The sequence below is a fragment of the Arabidopsis thaliana genome, assembly GCF_000001735.4.
Source record: "Arabidopsis thaliana chromosome 1 sequence".
In the NCBI taxonomy this organism is placed as follows: Eukaryota; Viridiplantae; Streptophyta; class Magnoliopsida; order Brassicales; family Brassicaceae; genus Arabidopsis; species Arabidopsis thaliana.
In genome coordinates this window covers 27952225-27971840 of record NC_003070.9, presented here as the reverse complement: position 1 = coordinate 27971840, position 19616 = coordinate 27952225, and the positions used below count along the sequence as shown (strand labels likewise).

Below are 19616 nucleotides of genomic sequence, written 5' to 3'. Positions count from 1 at the left end.
TGTATTTGCGAGTCATGCAACTATATGTCTTTATACAAAATTTTGTATTGGCGTCTACAACGACATAAATGGTCTAGCCATCTAGGCATTATTTCCTACACGAAGTTGCCAAAACGAACTGCATCGAAGTTATATTTGGTTTTAATCGATAGAAAATCTTTCTAACCGAAATTCCTAAATTATTATCCCCACCAATCTGAAATATTTGAATGCTCATATTTACCACAACGTAATCACATACTTAAACTCGGATCCGACATGAATGAGGTAGCCTTTGACTCCTGTCTCCTGCGTTTGAGTTAAAAAGAAAAACAGAAGCTTTTCTTGACGTATTCGCATTCAAGGCCGCGTAATCTATCGATACTAAAAATTGGTGACAATAAAAAATAATTTAAATAATTAAAAAAACAAATAATAATTAAATGTCAAGTTTGTCTCCAATGTTTTTCTCAATTTCCACGTGCTTAGAATACGTTTTTCCAAGACACGCGTGTGGGAAAAAAAACAAAAAAAGGTTTCTTTAAATAATGATGTTAGTAAGTTGAAATTTTTCACATAGGGCCATAACATTTACATCGTATGATATTTTCATTTAAGCCACGTTAGAAATCTGAAAGGAGTCACGAGCAGTGATGTCTAAACGCGTACGATCATCAGCGATAACTTACTACGTTTCACTATTATTACCTATGTCAGTGAGATTTAAATGATATAGTAAAGTGGAGGGGCTCAAATTAAACACTCAACTGTAAGAATATTTTAAACCAGAAATGGAGATATATAATTCAATATTACTACATAAAAAATTAGAAATCTACAAGAATTAAACAAAACTATAATTCTTCCTCATTTTCTGCAATATATATTATGATATATATCAAATATTTTGATAATTGATTTTAAGTTAAAAGTTCATGACCACCTATATGGTATCAAAGTGTATAGTAAACCACGCATGTAAATGTCATCATACCAAAACAAAATGGATTTCTTACAAATATTAATGAACAATAGATATATTCATCTTGAATCATTCGAAGAAAACTCAAAATGTAGAATTACATGTGTTAAAATTGAATAATCTTAGAGAGAAGAATACCGATAAGTTTGAAGCTGTGGTGGCTTGTAAGGCCTTTCACGGACTTTCCTCGACCTTGTTCCATGTCGAGCGGCATGATGGGCTAATAGTTAATATTTATGATCGAGGTACATATTCATTCACTCTTTAATTAGTAATTGAAATACAAATCGAAGTTTATTTCTTTAATTTTTCATCCAAAAATGTCGAAGCAACTAGATATGACCATGCACTCTGATATTTTGGGTCAAGATATGACATTAAGAAAAATCACAATTACATAACCTGACAAATTAAGAAACAATTGACATTCTAAATACAATCACACCTGTGCATGAATTATTCGAAAGCTAATCATCCAGTACATTAAAAAATCATAATATATAGAATTGTCCTTTTGAATTTCGTTGAATAATTTATAGCGGAGTCCACTGTTACTATGTAATTGTGTTTTTTTTTAAACAAATGTTTCTCCGTAAAACACAATCTTATACAAAAAAATTCAAAGCCATTAACATCACCAATAAAGTTTTTTTAGAGTGTCAGTTATATATATAATACTACCTACACATACTGTGTTAAAATCATTTAAAAAAAAAAATTATACTCCTTAAGTCTTAACTAATATACTAATATAACTTGTAAGTTTTTCTTTCGATTAAATAAACTACAGTAATATGAATGATTAAGATTTTGACAAAAAATAATCTGCATTAAAATTCTATAATAAACAGTTTATCAAAATTTTAGTAGAAAGTTGAATGGTAAAATGTTCTTAAAAACCGTAGCAAAAAGCTGTCGTTGTCTCTGCCACGTACTCACACACTCTGTTTCTCTCAAACATATCACATGATGACTTCATCTCCCTCCACTGTGCTTAATCACCCTACTCACCAGTCACCAACCTCTCTTCTTCCATACCCGAATTCTCATTTTAGGATCCGACCCGGTTTTTGTAACCTTATGAAGCGGGGCAAGAAGAACTCGGATGCGGGTGACCGACTCACCAACTCGGATACTCGAACCGGGTCTAGCGAATTGAATGCGATGATGAAACCAAGTTTGAGTTCGATGAAAACGATGGGTCTACTTCTGGCGGTTCTTATGGTTGCTTCGGTTATGTTCTCTCTGTCCGTGGTGCTCAGAGACCCACCTTCCGATGATGTTATTGAGACTGAAGCAGCCTCTAGAGTTCTTCAGAGCAGATTGCACCAAGGTAAATATTTGATTTTTACTCTCTTTGTTTGAGACTACATTTAGTGGATTATCTCAAATGTCCCATCATAAAAGTTACTTTATTTACGCATGAATCGTTCTCCAAAATGGTTGGTTTTGTTAAACACATGAATCTTGCATGTGTTTCCCTTTTTCCTATGTTGCATTAGTTACACTCTTTGGTGGCTAACTGGTTTTTCAGCAATCGAATCAGATGGTGGACTTAGCGAGAAGAAGGCACAGCTTGGCAACATTAATCTTGTGCCTAGTTTTGATAAAGAATCATGCTTGAGCAGGTACGAGGCGAGTTTATATCGAAAGGAATCGCCTTTTAAGCAATCCTCTTACCTGGATTACAGATTACAAAGATACGAGGATCTTCATAGACGTTGTGGACCATTCACTAGATCCTATAACTTAACACTTGACAAACTCAAGTCGGGAGATCGGTCTGACGGTGAAGTTTCTGGTTGTAGATATGTAATATGGTTGAATTCCAATGGTGATCTTGGGAATAGGATGCTGAGTCTAGCTTCAGCTTTTCTTTATGCTCTCTTAACAAATAGGTTTTTACTTGTCGAACTAGGAGTTGACATGGCTGATCTTTTCTGCGAGCCATTTCCAAACACTACTTGGTTTCTTCCCCCAGAGTTTCCGCTCAACAGCCACTTCAACGAGCAGTCTCTTCTACGCAATTCTGGCAACCCGATGGTTGCATATCGACATGTAGTTCGTGATTCCAGTGACCAACAAAAGCTTTTCTTTTGTGAGGATAGTCAAGTTTTGTTGGAGGAAACCCCCTGGTTGATCTTAAAAGCGGATAGTTTCTTTCTCCCATCTCTCTTCTCAGTCTCGTCATTCAAGCAGGAACTTCAAATGCTCTTCCCGGAAAAAGATACTGCTTTTCACTTCTTAAGTCAGTATCTCTTTCACCCAACTAATGTTGTCTGGGGTCTCATTACACGATACTATAACGCATATCTTGCTAAGGCTGATCAAAGAATAGGAATCTATATTGGGGTCTCTGAGTCTGGAAATGAACAGTTCCAGCATTTGATAGATCAGATTTTAGCTTGTGGAACTAGACATAAGCTGCTTCCTGAAGTTGACAAACAAAGAAATCTCCCTTCAAGCCAAGTTCTGAACCGAAAATCAAAGGCAGTGTTTATCTCATCTTCTTCTCCAGGGTATTTTAAGAGTATCAGGGACGTATATTGGGAAAACCCAACAGTGATGGGAGAGATAATCAGCGTTCACAAGCCGAGCTACAAGGACTACCAAAAAACCCCGAGGAACATGGAAAGTAAGAGAGCATGGGCTGAGATATACCTTCTGAGTTGTTCTGATGCGCTGGTGGTCACAGGTTTATGGTCCTCACTCGTGGAGGTTGCTCATGGCCTTGGAGGGTTGAAGCCATGGGTGTTGAACAAAGCTGAGAATGGGACTGCCCATGAGCCTTACTGTGTGAAAGCAAGATCAATAGAGCCCTGTTCCCAAGCGACATTGTTCCATGGCTGTAAAGATTGAAACATGAATAGAGTCTCGAGGGCTTTTTTTGCCTTTAATAGATGTTGTACGGTCAAGAATTTCAGAGTTGCCCAATAGACACGTAAGGAATATTAGAATTAACTATGTATCAGTTCATGACTTGATCGAGTTCTATATTCTTTTCAATACATCTGTAGGTATTCTTATTCATGTCTACAACAATATACATTCAAAAGTCGAAACCTATGGCTCAAGCTGAGATTGCTCTAAATGAAATGAGGAAAAATACAGAAGAAAGGGGTTTTAGACTTACAAGTTACAACAACATATAAGGATAATGTGTTTTTGCTATGTACACAGCTCGGCAACAGTCGTGTTTTAATCTTTAACTGCCTGTCTGCAAATGGGGCATGACCCGTGTCTGATGAGCCATTTATCAACACATACCAGATGAAACGTATGATCACATTTCGGTAAGCTTCGTGTGATTTCCCCTGTTTTGATGTCCTGTAAATGCCAAGGTATAAGATGAAGAAAGGGCCATGATAGTTCAATCAATTCATATAAAAACCAAGAAGCAGACAAACCTGCAGACAAATTGTGCAGTGAGTGACCTGCCTCCTGACCATTTCACTTGACATTATATAGCATGGTAGTTTCCTTAAAGAGTCACCCGATAAGCCTCTAGCTTCCAGTTCACCATAAACATCCTCCCGCTCTTCATAACTTACATCGGAAATCCTTAACTATAAAAGGTAGACAAAGCTGGTTACATCAGTCTTTCTGCATCGATTCAAACTAGAGGTGATTGCCAAACATCAAGCGAAACAGTAAGATGCAGGAACAAAAGTATATAAAACAAAATTTACAGATCTTGGAAATCTAAGGACTCTAGCTCTTCTTATATAGTCTCAGGACACTGAAAGAAGTTTGGGCCAGCGTTGATCATAAGAGACATCCTTCAAACACTTCAAAAACTATATTTACATGTTCATATAGTAACTTTCAGTAGTACTTTTCAATGTTCTGTTTTAACCATACACATTCAGATGAGTAAGAATAAAACCTGCCAATGGTGTGAATTTATCATTGTTGACATAAGTTGTTCATCTACCAGTCTCCCACGAAACAGTTGCTCTACAAAATCTGCCTGTATCCAAAACAAAAATACCAAGGGCTCAGCTTACTCATACTTAAACAGTCATCACTACCAAATTTGGCAGTAGGTGGAAAAAAAGACAGAGCTGTCCACTTGTCCAGCATTGCAAAAACACCGTGCAATTGGTTCAAGTCCTTCCCACAGAAAAAAAACAATTAAAAAAAACAGACTCAGACTTTGTCGAGCTAAAAATCCTTTGTTAGACTGCCTCGTGGCATTAGCAACACAAAATCATTCCTATTACCATTACCAAGGGACTAAACCAAGCCATCCTGTCATCCCATAATTTAGTTGGCCCACCAGTAACATGTCAAAACTATCTCATTATTTCTTCCACCAAACTACATTTCTCTCAGAATCATTTCACCATCTCGATCATAAAGTCAGTCGAAAAACTCCAAAAACCATCTCCAAAATTGACAAACGTGTAAGATTGCACAGAAGTTAGAATTAAAGACTAACCATAGATGATGGACCCCTTGATCCTGACAGCTCTAAATACCAATACGCACGAGAAGCCTCCAACACTTCAACAGAGAGGATAGCTCCAGCAACAGCGCCAAGTGCAGCCCCACGGAGAACTCCATACTGTGCAGCTCTTCCTGCCACCGCACCAGTTACAGCTCCAGTAAAAGCTCCAGCTACAATAACATTAAAAAACAAAATGGTTTATAGGGATCATGCAGAGACGATGATTTATTCAAATAACCTAGAGACAACAACATCACACTTTCCTAATCTTAAACCCAGGATTGGTCTAAAAAGTGAGAATTAAGTTCAAAATCATTAGCTGTAAGATGTTGAACACGTATGATAATCTGACTAATGATCTGAACGATGTTCAACCAAATCTCTCAAGACAGAAAAATGTAACCTTTTTCACAAAATTTGCAGGCCCACAAGAAATATTTGTTGCAAGAGATCAAGAGTTGACCAAAAGGATAGAAACGAACAACTTAGAGGGAACAAAATCGTCACAATTCTCACAAAAGGGAAAACTTTCCTCTACTCAAATGCACAAACAAAAGATGATCAAAACGGCAAAACATATTAATACCCATAGCGAAGATTCCAGTAAGTGCGCCGGAGAAAACGCCGGCGATCAAACGAGAAACAGTGTCGATCGTTGAGTCGGCGATTTGTTCCGCCTCCACGGCGGGAGAAAGGGTCGTATCCATAGAGAAGAAGAAGAAAAAAAAAATCAATTGTATTGAGAAAACCCTATAGGGTTTGATGAAATTTTAGAAAAGGAGAAGAAGCTTTTTGGTTGGTTTGAGAAAATTTGAAGGTAAGATGTCAGCCATGGAAGTTGAGACTAGGCACCGCTCGAAAAAGCAACGAAGACGGAGCTCTCCTTTTTTTTTTTTAATTTCTTAAATTCAAAAAAATCTGATTTCTCCGTCTTTTTTGGGCTTTCTTTGATATTTGTTTTTTTCCCAGGCCCCTTTTTGATAAAAGTGAAAACTTAAAATTATTTAAGTTATCAATTTTGATTTAATTTGTTGGGCCACAGGCTCCTACAAGTGGGCTTTGATTAACTTCCACTAGACTCTTTTGGTCTACATTTTTTTCCCTATTACACAATCAAAACTTGTCATACAAGAAACTAAACATCTCAAAACCTCACTAATCTCTCCCATCATCAGCTGCTCATCGTTATTATCAGGTCCTGAGACAAACTCATTGATAATGCTTCCGAGTTCAATCCAGCTTTTACCAGGCATTCTTCTCTTCCTCACACGATCCCTCATCTTTGATTTCTCATCCCACATTCCTTTTGAAGCGTAGATATTTGACAACGCAACATAATCTCCGACATGATCACGATCTAACTCAAAGATCCGTCTCTGAACTTCTTCTCCGAGCTCAACATTCCCGTGAAGACTGCAAGCGCCTAGCAGTGTTCTCCATATCACTGTGTTTGGCTTTATCGGCATCTGATTGATGAACTCGTGAGCATCTTTCAAATGACCTGACCGACAAAACAAATCCACCATACATCCGAAATGAGCTTCTCTAGGTTTCAGATTGTAATCCATAATCATGCTCTTGAAATGTCGTTTTCCTTCTTCTACTAAGCCACTGTGACTACAAGCCATCAAGACGCCGATGAAAGTCACATCATTTGGAGTAATGACAGTATCTTGGCTCTGATCAATCGTCTTCATTTTCTTGAAGAGTTCTAAAGATTCTTGAGCTTGACCGTTTAAAGCATACCCGAAGATCATAGATGTGTAAGTAGTCACATCTTTTCTCATACTTTCATCAAAGAGTTTCCTAGCTTTCTCAGTTTCCCCAGATTTCACGTACATGTTAAGAAGTGAATTTCTCAGAGTTAAATCCATAGCCAATCTTCGTTTTCTCTTGATACTACGCGAATAAATCTCTTCTCCCATCTGCACCGCCCCGAGATCAGCACAAGCTGATAAAGCCACAGTCACAATCACTCCATCAAGTTCGATCTTTTCCGCTTCCATTCGTTTAAACAGCTCAATAGCTTCCACAGAGTTCTCATTCTCAGTGTAAGCTGAAATCATCGCTGTCCACAAGACAATGTTCTGTTTCTCAGGCGTTTCGTCGAACACTTGGCGTGCATAATCGACATCACCCACGGAAGAGTAGAATCCCACTAAAGATGTTTGAATTTGAATAACGGCATTGAAACCTAGTTTTCTTACAAGAGCGTGGATCTGTCTACCATCAAGTGAGGAAGCTTTCTGAGCTGACGAAACTTTAATGGCAAACAAAACAGAAAAACTGTCAACAAAACTAGGACTTTGTCTGAATCGGTGCCGGAAATCTAAAAGAGCTTTGATTGGTTCCCCAGATTCAAGATATTGCTTCAAAGTGTGGTTAGATTTAAGCGATTTGGTGTGAAAATGTAGAAGAAAGGAATCAAATTTGTTGATCACTCCAAGTGAATGCAGATGACGCAAGATAAACCTCATTCTACAGTTGCGTCTCTCAAAGTTTAGATTTTTTCCGTAAAAAGAGGACGTGGCGCGTGAAGCTCATTCGCTTTAAAACCCACCTATTAGCTTCTCCTTCTTTCTATCAGTTTTCACTTTTCAACAATGGCTTCGAGTCTGGGCGGCGATGAGAGAAGCGAGATAGCGTTTTTCGACCTTGAGACGGCGGTTCCGACCAAATCAGGGGAGCCTTTCGCGATTTTGGAGTTTGGGGCCATCTTAGTTTGCCCAAGGAGGCTAGAGGAGCTCTATAGTTACTCCACTTTGGTTCGACCTACTGATCTTTCCTTAATCTCTACGCTCACAAAGCGACGTAGCGGCATTACGCGCGACGGAGTTCTCTCTGCACATACATTCTCTGAAATCGCCGATAAGGTCTATGACATTCTTCACGGTAAGGGATTCTCTCTCTTCCTCGCTTTCTTTCTCACGAAGCTAAAAGTGTTGATTTTGGTGTTTTTGTAGGACGAATTTGGGCGGGACATAACATAATTCGATTCGATTGTGTAAGAATAAGAGAAGCATTTGCAGAAATTGGTCTCTCTCCGCCAGAGCCGAAAGCTACAATTGATTCGCTTTCATTGTTGTCTCAGAAGTTTGGGAAGAGAGCTGGTGACATGAAGGTCTCTCTTTTTCCCGATTCTCAATGATAAACCTCAATGCCTGTAGCTTTCTTGTTAGATTCACATCAGAGTTGCTAAAGTTTACTCCTTTTAACTAATGTAGATGGCATCACTTGCTACATACTTCGGGCTAGGAGATCAAGCTCACAGGTAAATCTAAACGATGCCCTGAGCCTTTTAGCGATTCAACAGTTGTTTCAATATGGGACTAAACAATGGATATGATTCACCAGGAGCTTAGATGATGTCCGGATGAATCTTGAAGTTGTCAAGTACTGTGCAACCGTCTTGTTTCTGGTAATGATGTCTTCTCATTTCTTGAATAAGTGATAAACTGTAACTTTTAGGATTATAGTTTGCAAAAATTGTGTCCATGTTTCTTCGCAGACCAGAACTTTTCCAAGCCCTGAACATGATCTGCAAGACTGCAGTATACTTTGTCATATGACATGATAACAGAAAATCACTGAGCTTAAGTACTTGGTGTTTACAGGAGTCCAGTGTTCCTGACATTCTTACAGACATGAGCTGGTTTTCCCCACGAAAAAGTCCCAGAACACGAAGTAATGGGAAGTTAGTGGCTAATGGAGTCAGAGAAAGCTCGACTTCTTCCTCCTCGAGTCCTAAAACTGATCCGAGTTCCTCTTCCGTGGACGCCACAATCGTCAAAAACCATCCCATCGTTTCTCTTCTTACGGAATGCTCAGAAAGTGATGCATCAAGTTATGATATAGAAGATCCAATTGATATAACCACTTTAATAGGTAAACTACGTATTGGAACTCTTCAGACGGATGCTGCAGAAGAAGCGAAAACTGTAAGACAGCAGGATGAATCACCTCCATCACCCGATTCCGATGCCAAAGATGAATCATTTTTGGGTGTTAATGAAGTATCTGTTTCTAGCATCAGGGCAAGTCTTGTCCCGTTTTATCGTGGGAGCTTGAGAATGAAGCTATTTCACAACGACACCCCTCTGCATCTGTGTTGGCATAGCTTGAAAGTTCGGTTCGGAATAAGCCGGAAGTTTGTGGATCATGCAGGTCGTCCAAAGTTGAATATTATTGTTGACGCCCCTCTTGATCTATGCAAGATCTTGGACGCAGTTGATGCTGCTGCGCACAACTTACCAACTGACTCAAGCACAAACTCAGATTGGAGACCCACTGTTATAAGGAAAGAAGGCTTTGCCAACTATCCCACAGCCAGACTGCAGTAAGTATTCAACTCTCTCTTAAATCTTTTACATATGATAATGAATCCATTGAGAGTCCCTAACCTCTGATCCCATTCTTATCTGGTTGACAGTATAAGCTCAGAATCCAACGGAGATGATACCCTGTGTGGAACGCAGGTATATCAAAAAGAAGAACCTTTGGGAACCAATCAAAAGCTCGATGTCAGTAGCGATAACTTGGAAAAGCTTGAGTCAGCATTACTTCCCGGTACTCTGGTTGATGCATTCTTCTCACTCGAGCCTTACAGTTATCAGCAAATGGCAGGGATACGTCTAGCAGTCAAAAAGTTGGTGATCCTCCTGAAAAAGTGATCTAGCTGAGGATGAATCATTAATCTGTCTATTCCTGGTCAGTCGGTGAGCACTTCTGGTCATTCCCATCTTGTAGATGCATGTAATATTAAGGAACTTAGTCTATACTAACTCGTGAGCGATTTGTAGCTACGAAGAAGGAAATTAGTATGTTAAATGATCTGTCTTGTATCGTTCAATGTAACAGGCATCCTTATTCCACAGTCTAATATTATGGATTCTCTAAACATTTCTTCCGACGTTAGTTTGCCAACGAGTTCAAGTGTCTGAAACTTGAATATAGCAGTCACGAGCAATAACAAAGTATGAAATTTCTCCATATATTTGACTGAAGAAAACACAAAAACATCTATGGAAAAAGAATTTGCATCTAAAATATTCTTGCAACAACAACAAACAAAAAAAAGAGAAGCAGAAGAAACAGTAAAGTAGCAAGTACAGGCAAACAAATTTGCTTTGCATTTGTGAGTGTCATATAATTTACCTATACGTGTCCACAATCTCATGAGAGCTGAGCCTATCCTCTCCTTGTGTTCCTCTAGTTCTGTGGTTTGGTTTCCACTGGCGTTCTGCGAATATCAAACTTGTCTACAAACTCCAAAGGAGAGACTGTCTCATTTCTGATCCTCTTAATCTTGGGGCTCAACAATCCCCTATGGCTAAAACCATACAGCTTGAGCACTTGATTGTCTGCAAAATTAAAGGCCCTCTCCATACTCTTCAAGCACCTCTCGACTGCATAATCAGCATAGCTACCACACGGTTTACACCCAACGAAATGGGTCACAAATGGCCATCTCTCATCACCCAATCCCGGGTGATACTTCTCTATCATCTCCTCATACCTATCAACCAAACCTTCCCAAAACCCGTGCAAATAGTATTGATTCTCCACAAACACTTTCTCCATCCATGTATCTTTCTGAGAAAGCAGGAGATAGATCAATGCTGACTGATCATCTGCCTCAAAAGCTGGTCTACCTTTCAGATAAGCCGTCAATACCTTCCCGGCCTCATCACGAATTGGCCCTTTAGGTCCCATAGGCGCCCAAGCATCTAACAAATCCAACGACCACTGACAATTCCTCAGCAGAAAACTACCTGTGTTCAAAGCAATCCACGACTTCTGATCGAACAACAAGTCCGGATAACCATGAATCACTAGATTATGCTTCTGATACCTAGCCAAAGGGATCTGAAACAGTATATCAGTGAACAAAGCATCACTATCCATCCACCAGATCCACTCAACTTCTGGATGAGACAACATCAACCTCCTAATCATTGGTAATTTTGCCCAATAGCCAGCGAGTTCCTTATCCAAATGAGCCATGTTATACACAATCTCAATTCCATGAAGCCTACAATAATCAATCTTGTTCTTCACAGATTTCAAAAGATAATGATCACCAATGGGGTTATCACAAGGCTTAGGAGGAGATCCTGTTAAAAGCAAGATTCGAGCTTTGCCATTGACAGTACTAGGAAACTCAGGATTCTGATTCAACCATACCTTACGTTGACTATCCCAATCCGTGATCTTAGGACCTAGAACATACGTCGCATTGGGATTCATATCACCTTCCTGAGGCTCATCCAAGTCGGTTGGATCCGAATCAGATCGGATCTCAGCTAGAATCCGGTTAGTCTCCTCAATGATGTTCTGGTTAACTGCATCGGCGCTTGAGCTTCCTAGGTTACCAACACCGATAGTGCCACGTAAGACGAGAATTGTGACGAAACCACAGAGAATTGTGATCTTGATGTTGTTAAACGTCTTCTGCATCTGTCTACCTCGAGGTAACAAACCACCACGACCACCTCTTCCTCCACCGTTGGTTAACGTCGTCGTCGGAAGTCCTCCGCCGCTTCCGGATGGTCTTTTATGCGCCGGCGAACCATCTTGACCCATTTTCTTCTTCAACGTCTCTCTCTATAGATTTCACTTACAGGTTTGCGACCATCAACTTTGTTTTCCTCAGATCAGTCTGAGTATGTTTCTGTCTCTCCGTACTTACTTATTCACGGATCTGAGAAAAAGTTCAGATCTTTAGCATGATTCCGATCGGGGAAAGAGAAAGAGAAAGATTTGTCGATCTGAAGAACCCTAATTTAAAAATGGAATTAAACCCAATAATGCGGAAACATTGTCATTACTTAAAAATATATTGTCGGAGGAAAATGCTTCGTTCGATCCAGAAAGCGCACAAGGAGAAGAAGAAACGCGTACAGCTCACTCTCACCGACAACTACTATTTTACTTTAACCGATTTCGGTAATAGAAAATTACGGAACTAAACCGGTAGTTTAATTTTGGCGGTATAGTGAAACGATGCGTTTTGGTAGTTAAACCTGAAAACAGAAACGGATAAGGTGAGGAAATCGGTGGGGGCGGCGGAAACATTGAAAGGCGTTTCAGAGTCACCATGTTTTACGACGCGTGTCTCTTTTTCAGCCGGTTTTCTTCTCGCTGGTTACATCAGAGCTTCGGAGATATTATATAACTCAACGACGTAGCTGTTGCATTTTTTGTTTTTGCAATGATCTTCATCTTCATGACCGGATAAACTCTTGTAAGTGTATTTCGTTTTCTGTAATTCTGTTAATGATTTCTTGGGTTTCATCAAGTTCGTTACTTTTTGTATGTTCTCGGTCCAATCTTTGGGGGTTGGATTGTAAATCTCATATCTGATTATGTAGTGTATGTGTGTGTGATTTTCTTGTTGCAGAGAGAAAGATTCAAAGTGATTATCTTTGTGGATCCCTCCATTGCTATGTGGAATTTAGCTTCAAAATCGATCAGAGAAGGTTTTATATCGAAGGGAGAAGAAGCTGCTACAAAACCAAGAAGAGCTACTTTAGATAGATCAGGAGATGGAAGAAAGACAACAAAGGAAGAAAAATTGGAGTGTCCCATTTGCTGGGAATCATTCAACGTTGTTGAGAATGTACCTTATGTCTTATGGTGTGGTCATACAATCTGCAAGTACTGTCTCTTAGGGCTTCAACGTGCCATTGTCATCAAATCCTCTGCTTTACCATTCCAGCTTCCCTTCTTCGTTGCTTGCCCTTGGTGCAATATTCTCTCTTTAAGGCTGGTTTGCAATGGAACCATCAGATTTCCTTCCAAGAACTTTTACCTTCTGTGGATGGTAGAAAGCATGAATGGCTCCAGATCGGAGGCACCCAGCGACAACAAAAGGGTTGCTTCAGGGCAGAGAGACTTGAGAAATAGGTGTGATGGAGTGAGTAATACCGCCTTGGGTGATGAAGGGTTGCTGGACAATCGCAGCTGGTGGAATGGTGTGACCAGAGGATTCTTCAGAACTGGGAGGCTCCATGACTCGGTACGTAAGTCAATGGCTCTTGTTGCTCATTTGTTGGCTAAGTTTCCTCTGGTAGTCATATTCCTGTTGATGGCTTTATATGCAATCCCTGTGAGTGCTGCAGTTCTCGGGGTTTATTTCTTTGTTACGTTTGCTTTGGCTGTCCCGTCGTTTCTCGTCCTTTATTTTGCCTTCCCGAGCTTAAACTGGCTGATCAGAGAGATTGCAACCTGACTCATTGTACTGTTTCTTTCTTCCTGTATGTTTCCTGACTTGTAAGAAACACGAGATAGAGCCAACGTTGTTTACACTCAATATAGACAAGAAGAAGAGAAGATCTTTATTTTCAGATTGTGTCTCTGTACATTGCGAACAAAACTACCTTTCTCTATCCCTATCTGTCTGATAACAATGAGGTTCTGTGTACAAGAAGAATCAGAAACAATGAAACGAAAAATGGTGAAGAAGAAAACTCTGTTGTTCTGTATAATAAATCTGAAAGAAGAAAAGAAAGAAAGATTTTTACATTTCTATGTAACCTTGTGAAGATAAGCCATTGAAGAGCTCTGCTTTACCGGATATCTTAACCAACATAGCTAGAACTTCTTTCATGTTTGGTCTTGCCTGAGGATGATCAGCTGTACACTTCACACCAATCTTTAGTAGCTCAGTCATTTGCTCAGCTCCGTTCCCTGGTTTGGTCCCTGACAGGGTTATTGGTGAACCTTTGGCTGTCATGTTACCTGTCATTACACGTCTTGCCCATTCGACCAAACACTCTTCTCCTCCATCAACAGCTCTTCTACCCGTCGCGAGTTCCATGGTCAATACTCCGTAGCTGTAAACATCTCCTCTTGTGGTGGCTTGCCAAGTTTGTCCATACTCGGGAGCTACATACCCGATTGTGCCTGCAATCACTGTGCTCACATGGCTATCTCCTACATTTAAGAGTCTTGCTAGTCCAAAATCCGTCACTCTCGCATTCCCGTGTTTATCCAAAAGAACGTTACTGGCTTTGACGTCTCTGTGAACGATGGAAGGGTAGCATTCGTGGTGTAAAAACACTAATCCCCTTGCTACATCTGTGGCTATATCAATACGTTTCTTCCATTGAAGTTTTGTTTTGTCTGTGATGAGCTCCTCTAAGCTCCCGCCTCCCATGTATTCGTGCACCAAGATTTTCTCTGACCCATCTAGGCACCATCCATATAGCCTCACGAGGTTCGGATGTGCCCAATCTCCAAATGCGTTGGCACTTAGAACTTCCATTTCAGCTCTGAACTCTTTCTCTGCTTCTGTGCCTTCCCTCTGAAGCTTCTTGACTGCAACTTCTCTTCCATCAGGCAATACGCCTCTGTAAACAGTTCCATAGCCTCCCCTACCTACCACTCTCTCCTCAGAGAAGTTACTGGTTGCTTTCAGAATGTCAGCGTATGTGAAAGTTGATTTGTCTAAGCGAATGACCTTGATTTTTCCTGATAGCCATGGCGATGATCCACCTGAACTGGAAGTCATGTCATGTCTGGTTTTCGACCCATCTAAGAGATCGATTTCTGCTTCCCTTGAAGCCTTAACAACCATAAGTACAATACCTGATACCACTAAACATGCAATAAACGCCAATGCAAGAGCCAAGGAAATCCAAATCAAAAGAAGAGTTCTTGGCCTGTTTCCTAGGACTTGGTTGGAAATCTTCCTCGTGTTGTTCCCTGATTGGTTGAAGAAACTAGGAAACCGCAGCAGCGGATTTCCAAGAAAGGAGTCTTTGTCAAAGGTTGCTACTTGTCCTGTTGTTGGTATCGCGCCAGAAATGAAAGGGTTATATGAGATGTTGAACTTACTCAGCTCATTCAAGTCATTCAAACTCGTTGGAAAGTTTCCAGAGAAATTGTTGAAAGACAGATCAAGATTCTGCAGGCACTTCAGATTTCCGATTTCTTGAGGAATCTCGCCCGAGAAATTGTTTCGAGTAAGGTTGAGGAATGCAAGAGGCAATTGTCCTATCTCTGGAGGCAGTTTCCCCTCAAACTCATTGAAACCCAAATGTAGTGTGCTCAGCCTGTCCATCTGAGAGATGCTTGCAGGAATCTCACCTGAAAACTTATTTCCACTGAGCTGAAGATAGGCTGAAATTTTAAGCGTGCGTACCGTGGAACCAGCAGAACAGACAGGAAAGAGACCGTACCCTTTGAGAACATGGTCCCATAGGCTTCTGCAACTCTTTTTGGTTAGAATTGCGTATACAAAGTTGAACGGAGGGAACTCCGCTGGAATCCATCTCTTCATCGCCAAGCATTCACCAGAACCAGCAATTATCTTGTCTTTGTTTTGCCTATTCACTTCAAATGTTGGAGAAGGATTACTCCCCATTCTAGTCAATTCAGGATGGAATCTACCAGAGAGCTGGTTGTTTGCCACGTTAAACCACAAAAGGCTTGTGCAGTTGCCAATCTCTCGAGGGATTTCTCCTGATAGAGAGTTGTTTGCAAGCATTAGCCACAAAAGAGAGGTCAATTTCCCAAATGAAGCTGGTATCGAACCGGTCAGCTTGTTAAAGGAGAGATCAAGTGCTTGAAGCCCCGGCATGTTCCCATACTCCTGTGGTATATCGCCACTGAAGTTATTATAAGCAAGAATCAAGAACTTCAAACTCTGTATCTGAGAAATTTCAGTAGGTAACTGTCCCGAGAAATTGTTGTAGCCCAAATCTAGCCTTGAAAGATTGGGTAACTTGAGGATGTTGGAAGAATTGATGCCTCCTACGTATGAGTTTGCATGCAAGACTAGATACTTTACTTGCGTGAATCTCCCAAAGATTTCTTGAATGTCTCCTCCAAATTTGTTTCTGCTCAAATCCAGAAACACCAAGTTGGTCAAGTTCAGGAGAGTTTCCGGTATGTCTCGAGAAAATGTATTATTCCCCAAGTACAAACCTTTGAGAGAGGATATGGAACCAATCTCAGCTGGAATGTTCCCTGTGAACTTGTTTCCCCAAAGATTCAGTACATTTAGATTCTGGCAATTCGAAACTTGGCCTGGAAATTCCCCACCAAAAGCGTTCCCAGACAAATCCAACATTTGCAAAGTACAGTTCCCCCTGAACATTGAAGCAGAGATATTCCCGGAGAGATGATTATCAGCAACTGAAAACTCGACCAGCCTCCCAAAACCAGTCCACACTTCTCCACTGAATCTATTGGAACTGAAGTCAACATACTTGAGATTCCTACACCCGTTGAAGATGTCATCGATTCTTCCAGTAAAGTTGTTGGTCGACAGATTTGCAACAACCAAACTGTTGCAGAACAATGGGAAGCTAGACTGAATATCACCCGTAATCCTATTCAACGAAAGATCAAGAACCTCAAGATTTGACAACCCGGGTAAACTTAGCTCTCCTTCAAGGATATTATGAGAAAGATTCAGATGCTTTAAGTTGTGACAACGGCTCAAGTCATCTGGAATCTCCCCTTCGATCGTATTCCTTGATAAATCGAGATATGTGAGCTCCGTTAAAGCGGAGAAGTTCTTGAATAGAGGACCTGAAATGGTGGAATCAGTTAGATTGATCCCTGTAACTCTACTTCTCTGAGGTGTACATATGATTCCAGGCCATTGACACACAACATCTTGGTTCTCCATTTTCCATTCCGTGTATAGTCCTCGGTTCTGTGGGTTCCGTGATTCAAGGTACGATTTTAGGCTTAACAAGACTTCTCTATCACTGTCCAGAGAATCTCCAGCCACTGCTATAGCTGCCATAGAAGAAAAACATCAAAAAACTCAGCTAAAATACTCATCAACGACATCAAACAGAGTAAAAATTAAAACTTTGCGATTCATTTACGTACAATGTAAAACCTTGAATTGATGAAAGCAATGAAACCCCCAAAAAATCACGTCAAATTTTAAAACCCTGAACCCATTTGAAGGAAACGTGAAAGAAACAGAAACCCAAAACTCATACTCAAGAAGAGAAGACATTACAATTCCCAAAAACTCTCAACGAAACTCAAATTCAAACAACAGAAGAAGAGAAGAAATTACCAGTGATGAAAAAGAAGAGTAAGAAACAAAGAAAGCAAAGTGACTGAGAATCATCATCCGTCATGATCACACGCGTCACCATAGTCATCGTCCTCCTCCACTTGGTCTTCTTGGTTTGCTTCTTTACTGTCCTCTGCGATGTTCCTCGAGAAGATGTGGAAATTATCGGGGAAGAAGATGAATTTCATGGAAATTCATGTGTGGAAAGAGATTTGAGAAAAAGAGAAGTTGGAAAAAAACACAAAGCAGCCCGCACGTAGACCAAGCAACTGAAAAACTTTGAACATCACACAGATTTATTCCTATTTATTAGACTTTTCCTCAAACACAAAAATTAATTACAAAAAGGTGAAATTGAGTCATCATATTATGCTAATTTTGACCCGTATAAACGTATATATTACGTTACTAGTCTTTATCAAAAATTTCTTAAGGAAAAATACCGCATTTGTTGAATATTTCAAAAATTGAACTTTGAAGTCGTTTAGAACAAAAACAAAATTGATGTTTTATCGACTAGATGAGTCTCATATGACTAAAACTAAACCATAACTCATTTTAGTTCTCCTTAGAAAAAGTAAACAATTACAAATATTGTTTTTGATTCACCATTAGCTTTTCTTTTAATTTGTACGGTACCACTTGCGCACTCAAGAACTTATCCTAGTGGGTAACATTTAATAAATTTTGACAGTTTGAACTTATATATATTGAAGTATGTGTGAGTTTAGAAATTTTAATCGTGTGATTTGGTTAAAAAAACCATAAAATTAGATTACTTTATTTAAGTTAACTCGCGAGGGCAACAATTAGGTGAGCAGTTGTGACATCTAAGTTGACCGGTCCAGAGTAGTTTGACTTCGTGTCAGAGTTGGTAAGTTTATGATAATAGATAAAACTTTTGCATAATGTAAATCTAAAAATTACGTTACATACAATATATGGTGAATGTGACTTATGTAGCATTAAAAGATATATTTGCTTCTCCAGAGATTTAAAAGTGTTATTTAACTAAGTTTTAGACGACTAAAGAGAAGAAATTGGCATCATTTTGAAATGTTCAAAAAATTAAAGATATTTTACTAAAAAGAGGTTAACAAAATATACATGTATATGGTGGGGTCCAATGTGATTCATATGGACGGCACTAGTTGACTTACTTCGTGCTTTGACCAATGTTTTTTTTTTAAATCATTGTTAATCATTAAATCTCATCTTATTCGTTTCTTTTGTTTGTTATTTATTTTCCCGTTATAAATATTTTTCTCTTACCTTTTTTTTTTCTTCGTGATAAGAGTCAAATGCGTGTATTATTTTACCTTGATTAGTCTAAGTATTCAATTAATTTTGAATTGAATAGTATAACACTTCGTGATAGACCATTGATATTTTTTTGAATTAGAAAATTCAGAGGCTACTATTCTCTTCCATAAAGAGAACAATATAAAAAAGGAATTATAGTTAATTGCTAAAATGATATTTTGTGTCATTAGAAACAAAATCTGCAAAAAGTAGTATTACTCAGAAACAAATCAAACTTTCAAAGTTGTTGATAGATGATATGCAACAAGATTTAGGATAATCATCTAATATTTTTTATCTTAAAAATAGTCTACTTATATGTTTATCAACTACAGTCATATTTCTATAACTTCAATTTTATTACTTTAAAGATACAGTAGTAGCTTCAAGCTTCAACTAATCATAGTAGGAAGTTGAATCACTCTCTTCTGCCACATATGTTTCAAGCATCCATGTTGTGTCTTCTGACACTAGAATGCATAATGATCAAAATTCTAAAAAAATCAAAGTGGTACCAATTTTAAAGTTATTAACTTCCACCAGTTGAAAAGAAAAAACTAAAGGAAACCTCCGATAAAAAAACAATGGTCCATTCAACAACACTAAGGACGTGTGAATGGTATTGAGCCAACATTGTTCATGCCAAAACAACTAAGGCAAACAACTAAGGCGACCAAACAAAAGAAAATTTTGCTATGAAATTTAAAAGTCCATGCCACTTGAAAGCCACGTCGTTTGTGCGTTTTGGTTTTTCTCTGCGTACCCATTTGTTGTTTTGATGTTTCCATTGGTCAAATTCAACATTATCACCTAAAATAACTTGCACATGCACGACACCAAATTAAATAGCTTTGGATCCA

General features: G+C 39.2%; 8 protein-coding genes and 4 long non-coding RNA genes across 18 annotated transcripts; 6 read left to right on the top strand and 6 right to left on the bottom strand.

Moving 5' to 3' along the window:
- Window positions 1-1875: 1875 nt before the first annotated feature.
- FUT3 (fucosyltransferase 3) lies at window positions 1876-4070 on the top strand (the record flags this gene model as incomplete). Of its 4 annotated transcripts, none has more annotated exons than NM_001334648.1 (2): window positions 1876-2294; window positions 2508-3820. In NM_001334648.1, the coding sequence occupies exons 1-2, from the start codon at window positions 1928-1930 to the stop codon at window positions 3818-3820; spliced, it is 1680 nt and encodes a 559-aa protein (NP_001320577.1). In that variant the 5' UTR covers window positions 1876-1927. The 4 variants fall into 4 exon arrangements, with proteins under 4 accessions (NP_001320577.1, NP_001320576.1, NP_177582.3 ...); NM_001334647.1 differs by having other exon boundaries at window positions 2496-3820; NM_106102.4 differs by having other exon boundaries at window positions 1962-2294; window positions 2508-4070.
- On the bottom strand, window positions 3184-4117 carry AT1G09453. Its single transcript, NR_139628.1, has 2 exons — window positions 4095-4117; window positions 3184-3807 (listed from the first exon to the last, which is right to left on the bottom strand). It is a non-coding gene; the product is annotated as an other RNA (long non-coding RNA).
- Window positions 3915-6307, bottom strand: AT1G74410 (RING/U-box superfamily protein). The gene is made up of 5 exons (NM_106101.4): window positions 5998-6307; window positions 5403-5581; window positions 4848-4931; window positions 4369-4527; window positions 3915-4288 (listed from the first exon to the last, which is right to left on the bottom strand). Exons 1-5 carry the CDS (start codon window positions 6116-6118, stop codon window positions 4160-4162), a joined length of 672 nt encoding a protein of 223 aa, NP_565085.1. The 5' UTR covers window positions 6119-6307; the 3' UTR covers window positions 3915-4159.
- On the top strand, window positions 4506-4871 carry AT1G09447. Its single transcript, NR_139627.1, has one exon. It is a non-coding gene; the product is annotated as an other RNA (long non-coding RNA).
- A 143-nt stretch (window positions 6308-6450) lies between the features above and the next one.
- AT1G74400 (Tetratricopeptide repeat (TPR)-like superfamily protein) lies at window positions 6451-7915 on the bottom strand. Its single transcript, NM_106100.2, has one exon. It carries the CDS (start codon window positions 7886-7888, stop codon window positions 6500-6502), a length of 1389 nt encoding a protein of 462 aa, NP_177580.1. The 5' UTR covers window positions 7889-7915; the 3' UTR covers window positions 6451-6499.
- On the top strand, window positions 7887-10304 carry AT1G74390 (Polynucleotidyl transferase, ribonuclease H-like superfamily protein). 4 transcript variants are annotated; one of them, NM_001334644.1, is made up of 7 exons: window positions 7962-8303; window positions 8375-8532; window positions 8636-8682; window positions 8766-8829; window positions 9026-9747; window positions 9841-10126; window positions 10269-10304. In NM_001334644.1, exons 1-6 carry the CDS (start codon window positions 8015-8017, stop codon window positions 10079-10081), a joined length of 1521 nt encoding a protein of 506 aa, NP_001319380.1. In that variant the 5' UTR covers window positions 7962-8014; the 3' UTR covers window positions 10082-10126; window positions 10269-10304. The 4 variants fall into 4 exon arrangements, with proteins under 4 accessions (NP_177579.1, NP_001320995.1, NP_001319380.1 ...); NM_106099.3 differs by having other exon boundaries at window positions 7887-8303; window positions 9841-10304; NM_001334645.1 differs by having other exon boundaries at window positions 7887-8532; window positions 9841-10304.
- Window positions 10305-10353: 49 nt separating this feature from the next.
- Window positions 10354-12314, bottom strand: XXT5 (xyloglucan xylosyltransferase 5). Its single transcript, NM_106098.4, has one exon. The coding sequence runs from the start codon at window positions 11991-11993 to the stop codon at window positions 10620-10622; it is 1374 nt and encodes a 457-aa protein (NP_177578.1). The 5' UTR covers window positions 11994-12314; the 3' UTR covers window positions 10354-10619.
- Window positions 10871-11116, top strand: AT1G74385 (uncharacterized protein; the record flags this gene model as incomplete). The annotated part of the gene is made up of 1 exon (NM_001334643.1): window positions 10871-11116. The coding sequence occupies one exon, from the start codon at window positions 10871-10873 to the stop codon at window positions 11114-11116; it is 246 nt and encodes an 81-aa protein (NP_001322719.1).
- Window positions 12315-12440: 126 nt separating the features above from the next.
- Window positions 12441-13755, top strand: AT1G74370 (RING/U-box superfamily protein). Its single transcript, NM_106097.4, has 2 exons — window positions 12441-12654; window positions 12811-13755. The coding sequence occupies exon 2, from the start codon at window positions 12856-12858 to the stop codon at window positions 13639-13641; it is 786 nt and encodes a 261-aa protein (NP_177577.1). The 5' UTR covers window positions 12441-12654; window positions 12811-12855; the 3' UTR covers window positions 13642-13755.
- Window positions 13208-13548, bottom strand: AT1G09443. The gene has a single exon (NR_139626.1). It is a non-coding gene; the product is annotated as an other RNA (long non-coding RNA).
- Window positions 13727-17712, bottom strand: AT1G74360 (Leucine-rich repeat protein kinase family protein). The gene is made up of 2 exons (NM_106096.4): window positions 17455-17712; window positions 13727-17162 (listed from the first exon to the last, which is right to left on the bottom strand). The coding sequence occupies exons 1-2, from the start codon at window positions 17540-17542 to the stop codon at window positions 13930-13932; spliced, it is 3321 nt and encodes a 1106-aa protein (NP_565084.1). The 5' UTR covers window positions 17543-17712; the 3' UTR covers window positions 13727-13929.
- AT1G09437 lies at window positions 17151-17477 on the top strand. The gene has a single exon (NR_139625.1). It is a non-coding gene; the product is annotated as an other RNA (long non-coding RNA).
- Window positions 17713-19616: the final 1904 nt, after the last annotated feature.

Excerpts from the sequence above, each read along its gene's own strand:
- AT1G74410 (NM_106101.4), bottom strand. The coding sequence starts at position 6,118 with ATGGATACGACCCTTTCTCCCGCCGTGGAGGCGGAACAAATCGCCGAC. Across the intron at positions 5,582-5,997 it reads TACTGGAATCTTCGCTATGG|CTGGAGCTTTTACTGGAGCT; the intron begins GTATTAATATGT and ends ATGTTATTGTAG. Across the intron at positions 4,289-4,368 it reads ACTGCACAATTTGTCTGCAG|GACATCAAAACAGGGGAAAT; the intron begins GTTTGTCTGCTT and ends TGGCATTTACAG.
- AT1G74400 (NM_106100.2), bottom strand. The coding sequence starts at position 7,888 with ATGAGGTTTATCTTGCGTCATCTGCATTCACTTGGAGTGATCAACAAA.
- AT1G74390 (NM_106099.3), top strand. The coding sequence starts at position 8,015 with ATGGCTTCGAGTCTGGGCGGCGATGAGAGAAGCGAGATAGCGTTTTTC. Across the intron at positions 8,533-8,635 it reads AGAGAGCTGGTGACATGAAG|ATGGCATCACTTGCTACATA; the intron begins GTCTCTCTTTTT and ends TAACTAATGTAG. Across the intron at positions 9,748-9,840 it reads TATCCCACAGCCAGACTGCA|TATAAGCTCAGAATCCAACG; the intron begins GTAAGTATTCAA and ends TCTGGTTGACAG.
- XXT5 (NM_106098.4), bottom strand. The coding sequence starts at position 11,993 with ATGGGTCAAGATGGTTCGCCGGCGCATAAAAGACCATCCGGAAGCGGC.
- AT1G74370 (NM_106097.4), top strand. The coding sequence starts at position 12,856 with ATGTGGAATTTAGCTTCAAAATCGATCAGAGAAGGTTTTATATCGAAG.
- AT1G74360 (NM_106096.4), bottom strand. The coding sequence starts at position 17,542 with ATGACTATGGTGACGCGTGTGATCATGACGGATGATGATTCTCAGTCA. Across the intron at positions 17,163-17,454 it reads ACTCTTCTTTTTCATCACTG|CTATAGCAGTGGCTGGAGAT; the intron begins GTAATTTCTTCT and ends CTTCTATGGCAG.